This window comes from Mobula hypostoma, chromosome 7, assembly GCF_963921235.1.
Source record: "Mobula hypostoma chromosome 7, sMobHyp1.1, whole genome shotgun sequence".
Classification (NCBI taxonomy): domain Eukaryota; kingdom Metazoa; phylum Chordata; class Chondrichthyes; order Myliobatiformes; family Myliobatidae; genus Mobula; species Mobula hypostoma.
The window spans coordinates 186,116,950-186,138,820 of NC_086103.1; the positions used below are offsets into that span (position 1 = coordinate 186,116,950).

Here is a 21,871-nt window from a genome sequence, read left to right on the forward strand (position 1 = left end):
CGAGTGCTTCTTTCCTGTAGCACTGTTCCTTGTAGATGTGCTGAATAGCGGGGAGGGCTATGGGCCATAGAATTAATTGCTGACTTCAGAAAGGTAAAGTCCAGAGAATACACACCAGTCCTAATCAAGGGGTCAGCAGTGGAAAGCGTGAGCAGTTTTAAGCTCCTAGGTGTCAACACCTCTGAGGATCCATCCCAACAAACTGGCACGACAGCAGCTAAAGTTTATTAGGAGTTTGAGGAGATTTAGTACGTCATTAAAGGCTCTAACAAATTTCCACAGCACCATGGAGAGCATTCTAACTGGTTGCATCACCGTCTGGTATGGAGGGGCCTCTGAACAGGATCGGAAAAAGTTGTAGATTTATTCAGCTCCATCATTAAGGACCCTCCACCATCAACGGCATGTTGTCTTCTCACTGCTGCCACCAGAGGTACAGACTCAACATTTTAGCAACAGCATCTTCCCCTCTGCCATCAGATTTCTGAAGTCTGTAAACTAACAAATGCTACCTGACCATTTTACTCTTTTTGCACTATTTATTAAATTTTTAAAATATTTGTCACTAAGTATTTTAATGTATTGCACTGTAGGGAAAAGCTGAGTAGGTGAAGAGTTTATACCCTAGAGTTTAGGATAGTGAGGGAAGATTTGATAGAGGAAAATGCAAGCAGGCTTTTTCCGCTAAGGTTGGGTGAGACTACAACTAGAGATCACGACTTAAGGGTGAAAGGTGAAATGTTTAAGGGAAACCTGAGGGTGAAGTTATTCACTCAGAGGGTGGTGAGAGTATGGAATTAAGTTGCCAGTGTATGCGGTGGATTCAGAGAAGTTTCGATAGGCACATTGATGGGAGGAGTACGGAGGGCTATGATCTAGGTGTGCATCGATGGGAGCAGACAGTTTAATAGTTTGACATGGACTAAATGGGCCGAAGGGCCTGTTCCTGTTCCTTTGCTGCAGTATTCTGTGTCAAATTTCACAACATATGAGTGACAATAAACCCGATTCTTTCGGTTGGTCAGAGATGGCTTAGTTCAATTCTTTGCAATGTGGGAGGAAACCAGAGCACCCTTTTAAGGTGAGGGGGGCAATTAAAAAAAAAATGTGAGGGGCAATTTTATTTTCTTTACAGAGTGGTGGGTGCCTGAAATGTGCTGCCTGGGGTGGTGACGGAGGCACAAACATTAGGGATTTTTCAACGATATTTAGATAGGCACATGAATGTGAGGAAAATGGAAGGATATAGACATTGTTCAGGCAGAAGAGATTAGTTTGCCATTGGATAACTAATTTAATTTGATTCAGCACAACATTGTGGGCTGAAGGGCCTGTTTCTGTGCTATACTGTTCTATGTTCTTACCAGGAAGAAACCTACGTGATCAGATGGAGAACATACAAACTCCTTAGACAGTGGCAGGAAATGAACCGGGGTCGTTGGCACTGTAAAGCTTTATAGTAACCACCTCACTACCATAATACGCTAACAACAGGAATTATTGGCGCGAACTGTTTTACAAGTGGAATACACATTAACAGCACTGTTGGATTAGACAGTTTTATTCTTAGATTACACTGTTTGTTATATTTTTATAGCTTAACTAATTGTCTGCTTACATTTTATATACATGTAACTGTTTAGTATGTTCCCTGGTGATCACAGTATGTATATGCAGTAGTTCAGTGTGTCCCCTAGTGGTTATATTTATTTGATTCTGGAAATCTCTGGAAGCTTCTCTGGTGCTGTATTATGTGAATTGGACCTATCTGATTGGTTAAATCTTATGTGCAAATTTGAAAGAAATGTTTATCATCTTTGGAATACAAAAAGCTGACCACAAGGCTGTACTCTCTCCTTTTTGCCCTTCTCTCTCAAGCCCTCTATCAATCTGTTTTAGATTTATTTGTTCTTTCTTACTTCCCGTTATGCCACTGGTGTTTAGGGCAGCAATGAAGACCCTCCGTCTCTGGTGGTGTTGGTAGCTTCCTCTCAGTTTTCACGACTGTCAGTCATGCAAGTCCCGGGTGGAGACTCAGGAACACCATTGCACTCAGATGTAGAAGGATTCTTCATTGCTGTTCCTCTAACTATCGTCAAGGTTGTGAGGCCTGAGCTGAGCCTCTGAACCTGAAGGTTTTGTTCTATTAACGCTTAATAAAACAATGAAACAAGTGCTACGCCTCTTTCGTGACTTCTGAAAGGACCTTGGATGAAAACATCAGAATCTCACAAACACCGAGTGTCAAAGCAGAAACTGAAGGGAGAGATTAGTTTACCAGAGGGTTCACGTACCTGTCGCTGTGGAGTTTTAGTAAGTGGTAACAGATGTCCTGATGAGGGACAACGCCATCTTCAATCAGATCCACATTTGTGTCTTCCAGGTAAGGTGGGAGTGGGTAGCGTGCATATCGCTCGACCTCCTCACTGCCCTGCAAGTTCAGCCAGAAGTTTAGGCAGGAATTATCATTCACAATTCTCCCACTGACCTGATTCGCCCTCTCACCCGAACACATCACATCCAGGGAGGAAAATGTCCCTAAAGTACAAGTTGCTAAACTAACAGCCTCAATGTTTTACTGGGTTGATTATAATTATATACACAATCTAGATGAAGGTTTAGTCAATAAACTTGCAATGACAGAGAGCTGGAAAAATGGGCTGAAAATGGTAGGTAGAATTTAACACAGACAAGTGTGAGATGTTGCACAAACCTGGACAAACCAGGACAGGGCTTACACAGAGAATGGTGGAACAATGAGTGTGGTAGAACAAAGGGATCTACGAATACAGATCCAATTTCTTAAAAGTAGCATCACATGTTGTGAAGATGAGAGGCACGAGTGATGACTGGGCACCCAGAGGTTTTTCTTCCAGGGCAGAAATGGCTAATATGAGGCGTAATAGTTTTGAAGTGATTGGAGGAAAGTATTGGGGGGAGAAAGAGAGAGAGAAGAGAGAGATGTCAGAGGTAAGTTCCTTATGCGAGTGGTGGTAGTGTGGTATGTACTGCCAGGGTGGTGATAGAGGCATAGAGGCAGATACATTAAGAAAACTTCAGACTCTTAGATAGGCACATGAATGAGAGAAAAACAGAGGGCAATGTGGGAAGGAAGGGTTAGATTGATCTTAGACAATAAGACATAGAAACAGAATTAGGCCATTTGGCCCATAGCATCTGCTCCACCATTCCATCACGGCTGATTTATTATCCCTCTCAACCCCATTCTCCTGCCTTCTCCCTCTGACCTTTCACACCCTTACTAATCAAGAACCCATCAATCTCCGCTTTAAATATGCCGAATGTCCTGGCCTGCGCAGCTGTCTGCGGTAATGAATTCCACAGGTTCACTATTTCACCATTGGAGTAGGTGAAAAGGTCAGCACAAAATTGTGGGCCGAAGGGCTGGTACTGTGCTGTACTGTTCTATGACTGCCCTGTCAGATCAGGACAGTGAGCAGCACAGTGACAAAATCCAGAGCACACGCTGCTCTAGAATGTGACACGAGCAGCAGCTAGCAACCACAGGGAGCTGAGCACACTCACACAGATGGCAAATGCTTTGCCTCATAATCTGTCAACAATACCTGAAAGGCCTCGGTGTACATCTTGAGCGCATCAGCGATGGAGGCGCTGGGAGGCAACATGTACCAGAGGTGAACAGCAAGGCAGCGCTTCCAATCCAGCTGTGCGCAGACGTTGATGTACTCATCTGATGATTTCCATACCTGGATGACAAGAAACCAGTCAGACACACACACACGAGCCTGGGATCGCCATTGTGCCCACTCCCAGATCCTGGCCATCATTGTTGGCTGACCAACACTGCCCTTAGGGGAGTCTAGCACAGCTCGCACCCTCCAACCGAAGCTTTGTACACACCCACCTCTCACACCCACGAGGCAAGCCCATGTGAGATTCCAAATCCCACACCAGCTAACCTCATCCGCCCGCCATCTCCAAGTTCCACCACCCAAACTCACCCACCCCATCCAACCTCACCCACCCCGCCGCCACCAAATCACACCACCCAACCATACCTGCCACTTCCAAGTCCCAACCCAGATACATCTCCCCAGCCCTATCCCATCCAAACTTCTCTCCAATTCCCCATTAGAACTTACCCCCAATCCTCCAATCACTGCCACCTTCCACCAAGCTTGCCCCCAATCCCACTCACCCATCCTACTACACCCCTGATTCAATCTTACCTTCCCCCCAGCTCCCACCAACCATCATCCTTCCATTTACATTATCCACCTCTCCAACCCGTCCAAATGAAATATCTCACTGCCTCCCTGCCCAATGTTTATTTATGTTTTTATTTAGAGGTACAGGGCAGAAAAGGCCCTTCTGGCTCAGCAACTCACCAACTTAACCCCTCGCCTAATAACAGGACAACTCGCAATGAGCAATTAACTTACTAACTGGTATGTCTTCGGACTGTGGAAGGAAACAGAAGCACCCGGAGGTAACCCAGGTGGTTCATGGAAAGGATGTACACACATCTTACGGAGGAGGCCGGAATTGAACCTTGATTTCTGAATCACTAAGCTATAATATCACTGTGCTAACCACTAGACGACTGTGAATCCCTGTGGCCATGCTACACCACTGTCCACATCAGGATCTAGACCAAACATCTCCCTTTTGTAGGAACTCAGAACTACCCCTTTCCAACCACCCAGAACTCCAACCTGCCAAAATCCCTGCTGTGTGGAAAATACTCACGGCTCTGCCTGCAAGCAGGGCAAAGATCTTCAGCCGCTCCTCTTGCATGAAAGAATCAGCCGACCATTGGTGCCAGTCAGTAAGCTGTCGGCTGAGCAGCTCCCTCACTGGGGGGGCCCCACTCACCTGGGCTAGTAGTAAGGCCAATCGGTGATCCCCTGCAATAGATATACACAAACATAGGCATGTTAGTCATCTAGCCAGCAGCAGGCTCGGTGACGTGCACAGCTAGAGGGTCACGTCATGGAAAACTATCATGTTGTTCTCCTTTACACTAGTGTACTGGAAATGACATTAAACAATGTGGAACTTTAAACAATCTTGAGTACAGCAGGGAAAACAGACAATGCCAACCAAGATGCCCAGCTGAACCAGTTTCATTTTCCTGTGTTTGACCAATATTCCTCTGAACCTTTCCTATCCAAGTACCTGTCCAATTGTCCTCCTCACTAACAAGAAGGAGGGGCCTTAAGGTGGCAGCATCCATTATTACGAACCCTCACCATCCACAGCATGAACTCTTCCCCTTGCTACCAGAGGTGGGGGTACAGGAGCCTGAAGACACACACTCAACATTTTAGGAACAGTTTATTTCCCTCCACCATCTGATTTCTGATTGGACAATGAACTCATGAACACTACCTCATTCCCCCCTTCCCCCTTTTTTGCTCTCCTTATTGAATATATATTTCTTACTGTAATTTATAATTTTCATTGCTATGTATTGCAATGTACTGCTGCCACAAAACGGTACATTTCATATTAACCCATGCCAGTGATATTAAACCTAATTCTGTCAATGCCTGAGCTGGCCTTGCCTGAACACTGTGCGAGCTTGCACGCCTCGCTGATCCTCTTGCCAGTCAGGTAACTGAAGACAGCATCCACGTGGCTCTTGTGGTGGGAGAGGGCCACCTCCTCCTCGATCTTCTCCTCTGCTGTCTGCGAGAGCCAGCGGGAGAAGGCCTTCCTGCGCTCCAGCTGGTGAACGTACTGGCTTGGCTCAGAGAGACTGGCGTCCAGCTCCTTCAGATTGCCCCAGATTGCCTCGCACAACGTCCATGCTAGAGACCAGTTCTTCACAACCTCTGCAAAACAGAAGAAAGGTTGAGACTCTTAGATAATGTGGGAGGGAAAGGTTAGATTGATCTTGGAGCAGTTTAAAAGTTTGGCGCAACATCATAGGTTAAGGGCCTGCACAGTTCAATGTTCTATGAGAGAGTTAGGTTCATTAACCAGAGGCAAAAGTGCAGAGGTGCTAGAGGAAGTTTGGAAAGGGCAAGGCTGTGGAAGACATGAAGACAGCATGAATGTTTTAGAAAGTTCCTTCTCTCCTTACCTTCTACCCCCTCAGACTTGTCCACAGTCTCCCGGACCCAGTCTGCATACTTGTGGAGAGCCTCCACACCCATTCGGGGCACAATCTGGGGGCACAGGTCCTCAGTCTCCACAATGCTGTGCTGTAGCGCAATATCCAGCGGCTCCTTGTACAGCGACACATTCCGCCTCACCTGCTCTTCCTTCAGCGTTACTTTCTCCAGGTGGACCTTAAATGGGACCTCAGCAGCCCTGGGAAGGTCCAAACACAGACGGAATTCAAATAGTGTGCAGGAACCATACACTCATTGAGTGGCGTAGTGAGCTTATGGGCAGCCAGCTCGCCACTGCACCACATTATACTGAAGTACGCGCCGTGGTTTGGTTACAGTGTGTAAAGTGAATTCGACATCGAGGAAGTGGCAGGATGAAGCAGCCAGTGTGGAACCAGCTAACTGGCAGTTTATGTCAAAGGGGAGAGAGGGTAACTGGAGACTTATGAGGGGCTTGAGCAGCATGTTAGCACAGTGGTCACAGTATCCTGGCAGTAGAATAGTGTACTGTACAGTGCCAGTAAGCGGGCTTCAATTCCCACTTCTGTCTTTAATGAGTTTGTATGTTCTCTTCATGAATGCATGGAACTCCTCCAAGTGCTCACCATTCACCTGGCAGTTACTGGGAAATTCTGGGTCCTCTCTTACTCCTTTTCTTCTCACCCATCTGTCAACTCCCTCTGGCTCCCCTCCTTTCTTCCATGATCTACTCTCCTCTTCTATCAGATTCTTTGTTCAGCCCTTCACCTTTTCCACCTCTTAACCTCCCAACTTCTGTTCACCTTGCCCCCAAACCTGGCTCACCCATCAACTGCCAGCTTTTACTCCCCCCCTCAGCCTTCTTATTTTGTCTTTTCCCCCTTCCTTTCCCGTTCTGATGAAGGGTCTTGGCCCATAACGTTGACTGTTTATTCGTCTCCATAGATGCTGCCTGACCTGCTGAGTTCCTCCAGCATTTTGTGTGTTACACACTGAAGTTGACGTAAAGGTCAAAAGTGATAAAGAAAAATCTTTACCCACTCTGTCCCGAGCTGTTGGTCTGCACCCACACCCCCCACAATGGGAATTACCCCTCTCTACCTACTGTCCATAATAGGGGTTTCCATCCTGGGGTCCATGGACCCCAAGACTCCTGCATGGACGGGCGAGCACGCAATGAGGACAGGCTGAATAAGCCAGGGCTTTTCTCTTGGGAGTGGAGGATGACAGATGACTTGATAGAGGTGTAATGGATGATGAGAGGCATAGATCGAGCGAATAGTCACGAGATTTCTCCCCAGGATGGAAATGGCTAATATCAGAGGGCAAAATTTTAAGGTTACTGGAGGAAATTATAGGGGAGATGCCAGAGGTAACTTTATTGTTAAAAACACAGAGTGATGGGTGCGTGGAACATCCTGCCAGGACTGGTGGTAGAGAGATACATTAGGAGCATTGAAGAGACTCTTAGACAGGCTCAGGGATGATAGAAAAATGGAGGCTTATGTAGGAGGGAGGGTTATATTGAACTTGGTCTAGTTTAACAGGTCAGCACAACATTGTGGGCTGAAGGGCCTGTATTACGCTGTAGTGTTCCAATGTTACTTACGGTTTGATCTTGCTTGGCTTTGGAAAATAGTTGTACTCCAGGACTTCAGTGTCGGGGTCTGGGTCTGGTGGCGATGTGCTCAGCGGCTTCCCGCTGTGACAAAGGACGCAGTTTGGTGCCCAGCCCACCCGGAAGGAGCGACCTACGAAGAGGGCCATGTCCATCAGCAGCTTGCCTTTGCCCTTGGTCACTGACTGCTCCATCGGCACCAGCCGCTGCTGCCGGCGAACACCCACCGTCTTCAGCTGCACCTCTGGCTGCTGGCTGGGCAGGGCGAAGCTGGAGGGCAGTTGCCCCGCCACAGGGAGGGACTGAAGCAACGGTGAACGAAGAGCCTCCACCTCCGCTGAAGACCAGGAACTCTTCTCCGGCTGCCTGCTGAGGGACGACCACATCTTCCTTATGTTTGAGTTCAGCAACCTCCCACCTGAAACAGGTTTATGAGAAGGGTGACACACTCTCAGACAGAGTAAGACTAAACTGCATCTCCTCAAGAAATGCAATTGATTTCAGCAATGCTACAACTTGGTGGAATGACACGAGTACAGAACTGTTACAGGTGCCCACCACACACCCACAATAGACATCGCTGTCCACTTTGGAAAATTCTCTCCACATTCACTCACCACACACTCTCAGGGTAGCTACAGGGAAGGTTAGATAGAGAGCAAGGTTCCCTCTATATTTACCCATCACTTATTTCCAGGGTAGAGATGGGTTAGATAGCAAGTTAAATCTATACTGATCCATCACACACTAGCAGGACAGGTTCAGCAGAGATTAGAAACCAAGCAAAGCTCTCCTTACACTCTCCCAGGGGCAGATACCAAGTAAAGCTCCTTGTACACCTTCTCTCATACATTCCCAGGGCAGAGACAGATTAGATACAGATTAAAACTTCCTCTGTACTAACCCATCATACACCCCCAGTGCAGAGACAGTTTAGATGCAAAGCTCTCTCCGCATTCTCCTTTCAAGAACTCCTAGTGTAGAGATCGGTTAGACACAAAAGTTCCCACTACACTGGGAATGTGCAAGCTAGTTATAGAAAAGCACAAGACACGGACAGAATTAGGCCATTCAGCCCTTTGAGTCTACTCCACCATTCCATCATGGCTGATTTATTATCCTCTCAACCCTCAACTCTGTCCCATCACACAAAAACCCCATGCAGAGACAATAAAGTTTCCCTCTACTTTGTGGTGAGGAACACCAGGATACACAGTCTCACCCTCTAGACAGCCCTGGCTGAGTAAGCAAGAATCTCAGAAGCTCAAAACCCCACAGGTCTATGCCAGCACAGGCTTCATTCAAGCCTCCTCTCTCTACACAGGGGCACAGCGTGGAGCAAATCCTTTCGGCTCCACGAGCCGCACCACCCAGCCAACCCCGCCATTTAATCCCAGGCTAATCACATGACAATTTACAACAACCCCCTCCCATTTAACCCAGACTAATCACATGACAATTTACAACCCCCCCATTTAACCCCAGACTAATCACATGACAATTTACAACAACCCCCCCATTTAACCCCAGACTAATCACAGGACAATTTACAACAACCCCCCCCATTTAACCCCAGCCTACTCACAGGACAGTTTACAACAATGCCCCCCGCCCCATTTAACCCCAGACTAATCACAGGACAATTTACAACAACCCCCCCCATTTAACCCCAGACTAATCACATGACAATTTACAACAACCCCCTCCCATTTAACCCAGACTAATCACATGACAATTTACAACCCCCCCATTTAACCCCAGACTAATCACATGACAATTTACAACAACCCCCCCATTTAACCCCAGACTAATCACAGGACAATTTACAACAACCCCCCCCATTTAACCCCAGCCTACTCACAGGACAGTTTACAACAATGCCCCCCGCCCCATTTAACCCCAGACTAATCACAGGACAATTTACAACAACCCCCCCCATTTAACCCCAGGCTAATCACAGGACAATTTACAACAACGCCCCCCCCCATTTAACCCCAGCCTACTCACAGGACAGTTTACAACAATGCCCCCCGCCCCATTTAACCCCAGCCTAATCACATAATAATTTAAAACAACCTACCTATTTAACCCCAGGCTAATCACAGGACAGTTTACAACAACCCCCCCATTTAACCCCAGCCTAATCACATAACAATTTACAACAACCTACCCATTTAACCCCAGACTAATCACATGACAATTTACAGCAACCAATTAACCTACTAGCTAGTACGTCTTTGGACTGTGGAAGGAAACTGGAGCAGCTGGAGAAAGCCACACGCACACAGGAAGAATGTACAATCTTTCTTGTGGACAAAGTTGAACTCCAAACTCCAACTCCCCAAGCTGTAGTAGCATTGGGCTTAACCACTCTGCTACCACGGCACCCCAGAGTCAACGTTTCACAGTGAGAACAGCACTTACCAGAGCTCTTTGCTCTCTGCCTCAGACAATCATCTTTGGCTGTGTAATGGGCACCGTGCGAGTCTGGGACGCCGTCCATTTCATCATCTTCACCAAACAGAGAAATTTTCATCACCTGTGATGAGAAGGGGAAAAACACCCTTGGATTTTAGATACAAGAGATTCTGCAGATGCTGGAAATCCAGAGAAACACACACACGGGTTAATGTATGAGGAGCGTTTGGTGGCTCCAGGGCAGTATTCACTGGAGTTTAGAAGAATGATAGAGGATTTAATTGAAACCTACTGAATATAGTAAGGCTTAGAAGTAGTGGGCGTAGAGAGGATGTTTCCTATAGTGGCGAGTCTAGGACCAGAGGGCACAGTCTCGGAATAAGGGGTGTCCCTTTAGATGAGGAAGAATCTCTTTAACCAGGGGGTAATAAATCTGTGGAATTCACTGCCACAGATGGATGAGGAGGCAAAGTCATTGGGTATATTTAAACTGGAGGTTGATAGGTTCTTGATTAGAAAGCGCGTCTAAGGTTATGGAAAGAAGGCAAGAGAATGGGGTTGAGAGGGATTTTAAAGCAGCCATAACAGAAAGGTGGACCAGACTCCATGAATGGAATGGTCTAATTCTGCTCCGATTTCCTATGGTCTAAAATGCTTCAGGAAGTCAGATCAGGCAGCATCCACAAAGAGGAATAAATAATCAGACTGTCAGATTCTCATCAGGAGAAACAACCAGATCCTCATCAGGACTGGGAAGGAAGGGGAGAGAAACCAGAACAAGGTGAGGAGAGTAGAAGGACTACAAACTGACAGATGATCAGAGAAACCAGGTGAGGGAAATGTAGGTGAGTGGGGGAAAGGGAGCTGGGAGGGGATAAGAAGAAGAGGTTAAGGGCTGGAGGAGAAGGAATCTGATAGGAGGGAACAGGGGACCATGGGAGAAAGGGAAGGATGGGAAACAGAGGAAGCTGATGTGCAGGTGTTAAGAGAAGGGGCAAGAGGAGAATGGAAAAGGATGCGGGGAGAAATTACTGGAATTTAGATGCTAATTGCTCAGTTATTGCACAGTGGGATGGGGGGGGTCGGGGGAGGCTCAGATTGCTATAGTCCCTTTTCTTCAGTCGTGCTGACAGCATTTATCAGCTGTGGGTGGGCTCAGCTGCAGCTCCACTGCGTGGACAGTTTGTTACCTGGAGGGTGTGGGGATCAACACCCAAAATGGATGCAATGTTGCTGGAGGCCGACACTGGTTCCTGCTCATCTGAGATGTCCTCATCCAGGGAACTGTCGGGAATGGGCTCCTGGGTGATGTCGGCCATGTCACTGTCGAGCTCAGTCACTCTACCGATCTGCTGCATCAAGGGGCTCTGAGGAAATAAAAAGGCTCAATCAGCTTCCAGCAGTAGTCCTACAGAGCAGGTTACTACCCCCTCACCTGGTTTCACCTATCACCTGCCAGTTTTAACTCCTCCCCCTCGCCTCATCTTCTTAAAGTACAGCCGACATCTAAGCCGGAGAGGCGGTATGGAAATGAAGGAGGCCACTCAGAGGTTAAGCTCCTGACTCACAAAGGAGAACCTTTGTATAATGGCAGTTTGGGTCACGGAAATTCATGATTACGAGATTCAGATTCACTCATCTATCACACATACAGTGGAATGCGTCATTTGCGTTAGCATTCAACACAACCCACGGATGTGCTGGGGGCAGACCGCAAGTGTTGCCAATGTAGCTTGCCCACAATGTTCAACAGAACACAAGCAACAGGTCCCTTACTGCACAGACAGGCGCAGGCCTTCAAATCCAGGAGCGCCCCTTTCCAGAGTGCTCTGTCCTAGACACAGCAACCAAATTCCGTCTATCAGAGTTACGTATGTGAGAAAAGAAATAAATTATCAAATTCTGTAAAGGGTGCGTGTAACCCGTCAGTACTATGGAGATGCCCTGTAACCGTAGTCCACCCAATGTAATTCATATCCAGTACGATACTGTGTACTACTGCCGTGACTGTTTGATTTATTTATTTAGAGATGTGATGTGGAACAGGCTGTTCTGGCCAACAAGCTGTGCTACCCAGCAACCCGCTGCTTAGTCCTAGTCTAATCAGAAGAGTATTTACAACCACCAATAACTGTGGGAGGAAACTGGAGTACCTGGAGAAAACGTACATGTATATTTCTTATTGTAATTTTATAGTAATATTATATATTTTATATTGTAACTTTATAAATTCTCAACATATGCTGGTGATACCAAGTCTGATTTTGGTTCTGATGAGTCAGCTGAAAGACAGCATGCTTACTCAGTACCAGCGTCAGCCTGGATCATGATCCCAGCTGGGACCCACACCCGTAAGCTGGGAACCAGTTTGGAGGTATTGGAAATATTAAAGATCGCTTTATTTGTCACAATTACATCCAAGCACAGTGAAATGTGACACTTGTATCAAATCACCCGGGACTTGTCCTCGTCTCATCTCTACCATCAAGGAAGTGGTACAGAAGACTGAAGACACACTCAACTTACAAACAGTTTCTTCTCCACCAGATTTCTGAATGGACATTGAACTCATGTAACATTACCTCACGATTTTTTTCTTTTTTGCACTAACTTCATTTTTTTTCTACTTAGTTCTTATTGCAATTGCACTACTTTTACCTCACTATTTTTCCTTTTTGCACTACTTATTGAATTATTTTGTGTGTATATACATGTACACACAAAATAATTAAAGTAGTGTATATATAATGTTGGCTTCTGGCGCCAACACTGCATGCCCACAATTCAATAACCCTAACCAGGAGGAAGGAGAAGATGGCAGTGCGACGCAGCTCGCAGCGGCCACTCCGGTGGTGATGTCTGTTATCAGTTAAGTAGGGTGCCGTGCAAAATCCTGATTTGATGGAGGCAGACGTGAGAGCACAGAGGAACATCTGGAGAAACTTCTGAAATGCCTGTTTCACTGCCGCTGCTACTGTGTGATCCGAAATCTCCAGAGGGGAAGGCCCCGAGTCCTCGGCTTTGCTTGTTGCTCAGCGGCCGGGGCGGGGTCAAAGCGCTCAGCAGAGATGGAGCTTGGTGTCGGAGGCTCGAAGTTTTCAGATGGACTCAGAGTCGGCTGCAGTCGGGTGCTTCCAATGCATCGGCAAGTTTGCAGTGCTTGGAGGTTCATGGCAGGGTGAGTTTCTCCCTTCTGCCGTCTGTGTGAGATGATGGGGCTATCGGGACACGAGACTTTTTTTTAAACCATGCCCATGGTCTGCTCTTTATCACATTACAGTATTGCTTTGCACTGTTGTAACGATATGTTGTAATTATGTGGTTTTGTCAGTTTTAGTCTTGGTTTGTCCTGTGTCTCTGTGACATCTTTCTGGAGGACCATTGCATCATTTTTTAATGTATGCATTTCTAAATGACAATAAACGAGGACTGAGTGTCCTCATAATCTAATCTAATCATACGTTCTTGGAGTGTAGGAGGAAAACGGGAGTACTCTGAGGAAGGCCACAGGAGAACGTACAAGTTCCTCATAGGCAATTGAAGCTTGTTGCTATAAAGTATGGCGCTAACCACTGCCGGTTCAATACCTGCAGCGGAGTTCCATAGCTCAAAGTCTGGCTCCCTGACATTTTACCAGGTGGGAGACAGAGGGAGGGGTGGTGGGGGAGAGGGAGAGTAATCTGGGGAAATCACCGTGCGGGGGTTCTGGCTGTACAGCAGGGCGATAGCACCCTTTCCCGCATGTTACCTGTTGGATCAGAGTAGACCTGATCTGCTCCGGCTGTTTGCCTGGAAGTGCCGCAGTTTTCATCTTCTTGGCCTCTGCCTTCGAGGGTTCAATATCCTCCTCGTCAGAATCCCGCAGCCCGTACTTAGAGAAATGATCCACCTTAAAATGAGAAAATATTTGCTTTGTCACACGTACAATGGAACGTGTCATTTGCATCAATGACCAACACCGCGAGGATGTGCCAGATGCAGCCCACAAGCGTTGCCACGCTTCCAGCACCAACTAACCCTAACCTGTACATCTCTGGACGGTGGGAGTAAACCCATGGAGTCACGGGGAGAACTACAAGCAGCAGCAGGAATCAATTGCATTGTAAACCACTACACTACGGTACTACCCCAAAACCTGCAGCAGTTCCATGGGTCAAAGCTTGGCTCCAATTACCAGGAGCATCACTGCCTGGTATGGATCGGAAAAGGCTGCAATTTTGTTGACTCAGCCCGGGACATCATGGGCACTAGCCTCCCCAACATCAAGGACACCTTCAAAAGGTGATGCCTCAAAAAGACGGGCCCCCATCAGCAGGAACATGTCCTCTTCTCATTGCTACCATCAAGTAGGAGGTACAGGAGACTGAAGGCACACACTCAATGCTTTAAGAGCACCTTCTTCCTCTTCACCATCAGATTTCTGAACGGATCACCTCATGAACAGTATCTCAATGTTTTTCTTTCTTTTTATGCTACTTGTTTATGTATTACACTGGACTGAAATTTGTTGCTAAATTTACTAGGCGCAGGAGTGGAATCCGGTGTGGTCTTCTGATGCTGCAGCTCACCCACCCTGAACTTCAAGGTTCGATGTGCTGTGCGTTCAAAGATGCTCTTCTGCACAGCACCGTTGTAACACGTGGTTCCTTGAGTTAACGTCACCCTCCTAATCCCTCCTGCCTATACAATCTCCATTTCCTGCACATTCACATGGATATTTAAGATCCTCCCGATTGCCTGTTGTATCTGACTCCACCACCAGCCCAAACAGCGCTTTCCAGGCACCCACATTTCTGTGGAAAAAAAACGCCACTCACATCTCCCTTTGAACTACATTCCAACCCTAGGAAAAAGATACTGTCTGGATACTCTGTCTATGCCTCTCAATCTTATAAACCTCTATCAATGAATACAAGGAAAGCCAAGAACCAACGTTGTGGCAGCTTACAGCACTAACATGTAGTTCACGAGTCAGTGAGGAGAGGTGTTACTGCTGGCTCTGTGCCATGGGTATACAGTGATGTGCGAGACCTACTGGCAGTCTAGAGAGCAGGGTGCCCATAAGACATAGGAGCAGAATTAGGCCATTCGACCCAAGCCCATGTCATTCCATCATAGATAATTTATTATCCCTCTTAACTCCATTCTCCTGCCTTCTCCCTGTATCCTCTGACACCCTAACTAATCAAGAACATATCAATCTCCACTCTAAATATAGTCAATGACTTCGTCTCCACAGCCGTGTATGGCAATTAATTCCACAGATTCACCACCTTCTAGCCAAACACATTCCTATCTCTGTTCTAAATGGACATCCCTCTATTCTGAGACTGTGGACACCCATTCTATCCAGGCCCTTCAATATTCAATAGGTTTCAATGAGATTCCTACTTCATTCTTCTGAACTCCAGTGAGTACAGGCATCGAACCCTCCTCATACATTAACCCTTTCATTCCAGCAGGTAAGAGGTAAGCAGACTCATCCTTACCTCAAAGACCCAGGAGCCCGTCTCACACCTGTACTCCAGGAAACGGGCACCCTGCTTCCGCGACGAGTTCTCCAGCCTCTCTTCAAAGCCCATCTCCATCAGGCGCTCCGGGCTCTTGATCAGACAGCGCGTGGTTTTGTCTGTGGGCCAGATCCCATCTAGGGTTACCTCAGCACGTCTGTCTCACAAGGAAAAAGGCAAGAAAGTGAGGAAGGGACAAGACATATCACCCTGGATTCCTGCTTGCAGTCTCCACAGCTTAGGCTGAACACCAGTAACAGAAAAGATCAACATAATCTGATGCTCTGTTATCAAATACCTTACACAATGAAAATAGAGTCAAGGAGTCAGAACACTACAACACAGAAACAGGCCCTTCGGCCCATCTAGCCATGCTAAACAATTTACTTGTCTACTCCTATCGACCTGCACCCACACCATAGCCCTCCATACCCTTCCCAGTACAAATTTCTCATAAATATTGAAATCGAACCCATATCCACTTCCTCTGGCAGCTCTTTCCACACTCCCACCATCCTCTGAATGAAGTTTCCCCTCAGGTTCCCCTTAAACATTTCACCTTTCACCCTTAACCCATGACTTCTAGTTCTAGTGCATTCGGTTACCGAAATCAGAATTTCATACTACTCTTCCCAAAAGGCACTCTTCACAAAGAGATATAGCATGGTAACAGGTCCTTCTGGTCTAGTGAGCATGCAGCACCCAGTGACACCCATATGAATGTAATTAAGCTAACAATTAGCCCACACAACGGTGTTACAGCTCGGGGAGTTAGAGTTCGGAGTTCAATTCCGGCATCCTCAGAAGAACATTTGTACGTTTTTCCCATGTGCATGTGGGTTTCCCCCAATTGCTCCAGTTTCCTCCCACAGTCCAAAGACACAGGTTAGGAGGTTAATTGGTCATTCTAAACTGTCCTGTGATAAGATGAGCTTTCTTTGTCACATGTTCTTGGAAAGATGCAGTGGAATGCATTGTTTGTGTGAATGACCAACACAATCTGAAGGATGCACTGGGGCAGCTCAGAAATGTCGCCACGCTTCCGGCAACATAACTTACTAACCTTAACCCAAATATCTTTGGAACGTGGGAGGAAACCGGAGCACCCGGAGGAAACTCACACATCATGGGCAGAATGTACAAACTCCTTACAGGCAGCAGTGGGAATTGAAACCCAGTCTGACAGCTGGCAATGCAGTGCATTTTCTAAACACAAATCCGAAAGGCTTGCTTCTGTGCAGGTGACTATGATTCACATACAAAGCCTGCTGTAACTGGGAGGTTGCCTCGTCCTGATGTTTACCTGTTGAGCCCCTCCCCTATGGGGGGCCTTTTGTCATCATCCAGGTAAACGGTCACCTCTTTCCTGCGGATGTGCACAGTCTCATCAAGGTCCATGTTCGTCAGGTTCACCATCCCGGGGAAATACACCGAACCATAACCTGTGTTTAAAACAATTCATTAGCAGTTCCTAGACTGGGGTGAACAGCAACCACTCCCCTCTCCCCTTCTCCTTCAGAGCCACCTCTGCAGCTCCAATCACTCCTTCCCCACCTGGAGGCAGGGTGTCCACAGCTATCCAGGCACAGAGGTTTAGTCAGGTGAAGCAAATGGACGTTCTTCAGTCAATCCAAAGCAGCTGGGTAAAACTACAGGCAGTTCTGGTAACGAACAGTTTCTGGTTTTACAGAGACCCGCGAGTTAGTGCTGTCTGCGAGTCAGAAAACACAAGATGCTGCTGCAAATGTATTTCTTTACACCCGAGGACTAGAATACAAAACCAAGGATCTAACTCTGAAGGTCTAGAAGACATTGGTCATACAGAAAGGAGTATTGTGAGCAATTTTGGACCCCAGAGGAGTTTCACAAGAATTATCCCAGGAATGAAAGGGTTAACATACGAGGAGCATTTGATGGCGCTGGGCCCGTACTCGGAGTTGAGGGGGATCTCACTGAAACCTATCAAATACTGAAAGACTAAATTAGACAGGATGTGGAGTGAATGTTTCCTAAGAGTCTAGGATCAGAGGGCACAGCCTCAGAATACAGGAACATACATTTGCAACAGAAAAGAGGAAAACTTCTTCAGCCAAAGGATGGTGAATCTGTGGAGGTTAAGTCATTGATGTATTTAGAGCAGAGGTTGATAGGTTCTTGACTAGTCAGAGCATCAAAGGTTACGGGGAAAAGGCAGAAGAATGGCAGTGAGAGGAATAATGGATCAACTATGATAAAATGGTGTAGCAGACTTGATGAGCCAAATAGCCTAATTCTGCTCCTATGGTCTTATACACCCTTGCATGACAGTAAACTAGACTTAGACACAATAAATCACTTGATAGCTCCATAGCCAGCAAGTAGCAACTAAGCCACATAACACTGATGACTGAGATGGGGGCAGGCAGACAGACACGAACATTTGTACAAAATTGTGAAACCCAAGGTCGAGGGCTGAAGATCAAAGGCCTTGGGTTGGCTCGCCCAGAGGTCGGAGGCCAGAGGCCTGATGCCTGTGTGTCAGAGAATCCGAGGCCAAGGACTGGAGTTGGAGGCCAGTCTGTCTGAGAGTGGAGAGGGACGGTGGGACTATGGCTTGTTTTGTAGTTATACATGTTTGTGCTGTTCTGCTGAATGTAGTGGGTATACCATGTTGGCACCAGAATGTGTGGCAAGCATTATCTGGGGTTGTGTTGGTTGTTAATGTGAATGACGTATTTCACTTCATGTTTCAATGTACATAAGATAAACAAGCCTGAATCTGAAATAATACACTGAGTTACATGCACAGTTGTCTATGGGATTTCTTTTTAACCTAGGGAAGGGAGGGTATTCTAAACTGTAGCAACGGCACAAACATCCCCCTGCACATTCACATGAAAAGTTGTTGGGGCAACTTTAACCCAGCAAGTAGCACCATCACACTCCTGACCACTCCAAATCCCCTGCAGGCTTTGACAGACTTCCTCACTGTCCACTACACCCCCAATCCTGGTGTTATCTGCGAATCTGCTGATCTAGTTAACCACATTATCATTCAGATCGCTGATACAGATGACAGATGTCAATGAACCCAGTGGCACACCACTAGTCACAGGCCTCCAGTCAGAAAGGCAACCATCTACTACGATTCTCTAGCTTCTCACACAAAGCCAATTTACTACCTTATCTTGAATGCCGAGTGACTGAACTTCTTGACCAAAATCCCATGTGAGACCTTGCTAAAGTCCGTGTAGACAACATCCACTGCCTTGCCTTCAACTTTCCTGGTAACCTCAGAAAGTTCTTTATGATTGGTTAGAGACTACCTTACCACACACAAAACTATGTTGAATATCCCTAATCAACACAGAGCAACCGAAGCCTACTGACCTTTGCGTCCGATGGTGAAATTCTCCACAAAGCACTCGCCGTTCTCATTGGTCATATGCTGGGCCAGTTCCTCCATGGAAGGGATGGTGTAGTAGCCGACTTTGGTCAGGATGATGCCTGGCAAAGAGGGAGCACATCATTTAGCATCATCACTGCTTAAATACAAATACAACAGAGACTTGCACTACCTAGGACTTGTGCTCTGAGAGAACTACCTCCATCCCAGTCTTCCATAATGTCAACCCTCAAGAAAAACCATGATCAGCTTTATTACCAATAGAACACAGAACACTACAGTGCAGTACAGGCCCTTTGGCCCATGATGTTGTGCTAACCCCTCAACCTACTCTAAAACTGTCTAACCCTTTCCTCCCACACGTGCCTATGTAAGAGTTCCTTATACGTTCTAATGTATCAGCCTCTACTTCTGCCCCCAGCAGTGTTCTCCACACACCCACTACTCTATCTAAAAAAAAAACTCATCTCTGATATCATACCTATACATTCTCCAATCTCTTTAAAATTATGCCCTCTTGTATTACCCATTTCCACCCTTGGAAAAAATTTCTGTCTGCTTTATCTACAGTTTGTGAACCCTTTCCATTTACCTAGTTTTCTGCATTAATTACTCATAAAATATGGTCTGATATTCATCCAAGTCACAATAATAGACCAACACAATCTGCCTTAACTAATAACACAAAAAGCAGCTGTACTTTTCATGTACACATTGTTTAATCACTCACAGTCCAGGCTGGAAAAAGTATGTGAAACCTTATATTTAATAACTGGTAGAACTTCCCTTAGCAGCAATAACCTCCATTAAATGTTTCCTGCAGCTGCTGACCAGACTTGCACAATGGTGAGGAACAATTTTAGACCATTGCTCCAGACAAAACTATTTCAGTTTATCAAAATTTCTGGGGTACCTTGCATGAACAGTCCTCTTCAGGTTATGCCACAGCACCAAAATTGGGTTAAGGTCTGGACTCACTTGACCATTCCAAAACACAAATTTTCTTTTTTTTTTTAAATCATTCTGTTGTTGATTTACTCTTTGCCTTTCACATCATTCCTGTGTTGCATCATCCAACTTCTATTACGCTTCAGGTGATGGATCACAACCATTGCATTCTCCTGTAAAATGCCTTGATACAATTTTTCATTCATTGTTCCCTCAACGAGTGCAAGCTATCCAGGCCCTGAGGCAGTAAAACAGTCCCAGCTGATGCTCCTTCCACAGCTGGGATGAGATTTTGGTGTGCAGTGCCATTTTTCCTCCAAGCATAATGGTATGCACTTCTGATAAAAAGTACAACTTTTGTCTCATCTGTCCACAGAACATCGTCCCAGAGGTGTTGTGGAACATCCAGGTGGTCTTTTGCAAACTTGCGATATGTAGCAATGTTGTTGTTTTTTTTAAAAAAGAGAACAGTGGCTTCCTCGTGGTGTCCTTCCACAAACACCATTCTTGTTTAGTGTTTTTCTTATGGTGGACACAGGAACAGATTACTGCACCCTTGGGTTCTTTTTCACCTCCCTAAGCACTGCACGTTGTGCTCTTGGTGTGATCTTTGCAGGATGCCCACTCCTAGGGAGAGTAGAACAGTACTGAGTTTCCTCCATTTGTAGACATTTTCTCTTACTGTGGACTGATGAACACTCAGGTCTTTTGAAATGCTTTTGTACCCTTTTCCAGCTTTGTGCATCTCTACAATTCTTCTTCCAAAGTCCTCTGAAAGTTGTTTTGATCAAGGCATGGTGCACATAAACAGATCTTTCTTGAGAAGAGCAGACTGTCAGTAACCTGACTTTGTGTGTCTTTTTTTATAGGGCAGGGCACCTCTACAACCCACACCTCTAATCTCATCTCGTTGACTGGAACACCTGACAAATAGCTTTTGTAGAGGCATTACCCCAGAGGTCACACACTTTTTTGAAGCCAGACTGATTGTTTAAAAGGTGTACTCAGTATTGAGAAGTACAATTGCTGGTGTGTTATTATTTTAGGTAGATTGCGTTTGTCTATTATTCAGACTTAAATGAATATCAGCCCACACTTTATGAGTAGTTAATATAGAAAACCAAGTAATGGGAAAGGTTCACAAACTTTTCTATGCAACTGTATGCTTCTTATCATCTTGTACACCTCTATCAAGTCACCAGTCATCCTTCTTCACTCCAAGTCACGGGGAGAACATAAAATCTCCTTACAGTGGTGGGAATTGTATCCAGGTTCCTGGTACTGTCACGCTAACCCCATTACCATGCCCCCATTTTGTTCCAATTTCTTGACTTCTGAATGAACCTTGGATTAGAACATCTGAACCCAACAGTACGCAACATTAAGTGCATCCTGAACTTGTGTCAATCAATCCCATAGATCCTCACCTGCTGGATGGGGAGGAGGCAGGATTTCGTCTCCCTCAGCCTCCTGTTCTTCCTGCAGGGACCCCTCAATGCAGGAGGTGCCTTCGCTGCTGCCCTCCATCGTGCCATTCCGCAAATTGTTCCTCAGGTTCATTTCCGCGATAGTATCGTCCATGGTCGAGATCTGGTGCTTGCTGCTGCCCAAGCCATCGGGAGTTTGTGGGATTGGCTTAACGATAGTGTTGGTATAGCATTTATTTACCTCCGGGTGCTCACTCTCTTCCCTCTCCAAGCGGCTTTGTTGTTCACTACAAGGCAGAACCAAGATACCAGTTACCTACATCAAGAGTTTTATAGTATGAGTGACACAGACAAGGTAAATGGCCTCACATTTTCCCAGGGTGATGTACAGGAAGGTTAAAACAAGAGGACATAGCTTTAAGGTGAGGGGGGAAAGATTTAGAGGAGGGTTGAGGGACAAATCTCACATACACAGAGGGTGGAGG

The 21,871-nt window shown here is 46.2% G+C and overlaps 1 protein-coding gene across 3 annotated transcripts in view; it reads right to left on the reverse strand.

The window, feature by feature from the left end:
- nup98 (nucleoporin 98 and 96 precursor) overlaps nucleotides 1-21,871 on the reverse strand; it is a 117,768-nt gene that overhangs the window by 16,552 nt on the left and 79,345 nt on the right. For all 3 annotated transcript variants that reach the window (XM_063054773.1, XM_063054774.1, XM_063054772.1), the window contains exons 16-28: nucleotides 21,387-21,673; nucleotides 18,996-19,112; nucleotides 16,930-17,068; nucleotides 15,606-15,783; nucleotides 13,865-14,005; nucleotides 11,307-11,483; nucleotides 10,123-10,237; nucleotides 7,690-8,116; nucleotides 6,071-6,300; nucleotides 5,550-5,819; nucleotides 4,732-4,889; nucleotides 3,588-3,728; nucleotides 2,295-2,431 (exon numbers count right to left, since the gene is read on the reverse strand). In XM_063054773.1, the coding sequence (XP_062910843.1) occupies nucleotides 2,295-2,431; nucleotides 3,588-3,728; nucleotides 4,732-4,889; nucleotides 5,550-5,819; nucleotides 6,071-6,300; nucleotides 7,690-8,116; nucleotides 10,123-10,237; nucleotides 11,307-11,483; nucleotides 13,865-14,005; nucleotides 15,606-15,783; nucleotides 16,930-17,068; nucleotides 18,996-19,112; nucleotides 21,387-21,673 (2,517 nt within the window). The remainder of the gene's footprint in view (nucleotides 1-2,294; nucleotides 2,432-3,587; nucleotides 3,729-4,731; nucleotides 4,890-5,549; nucleotides 5,820-6,070; nucleotides 6,301-7,689; nucleotides 8,117-10,122; nucleotides 10,238-11,306; nucleotides 11,484-13,864; nucleotides 14,006-15,605; nucleotides 15,784-16,929; nucleotides 17,069-18,995; nucleotides 19,113-21,386; nucleotides 21,674-21,871) is intronic.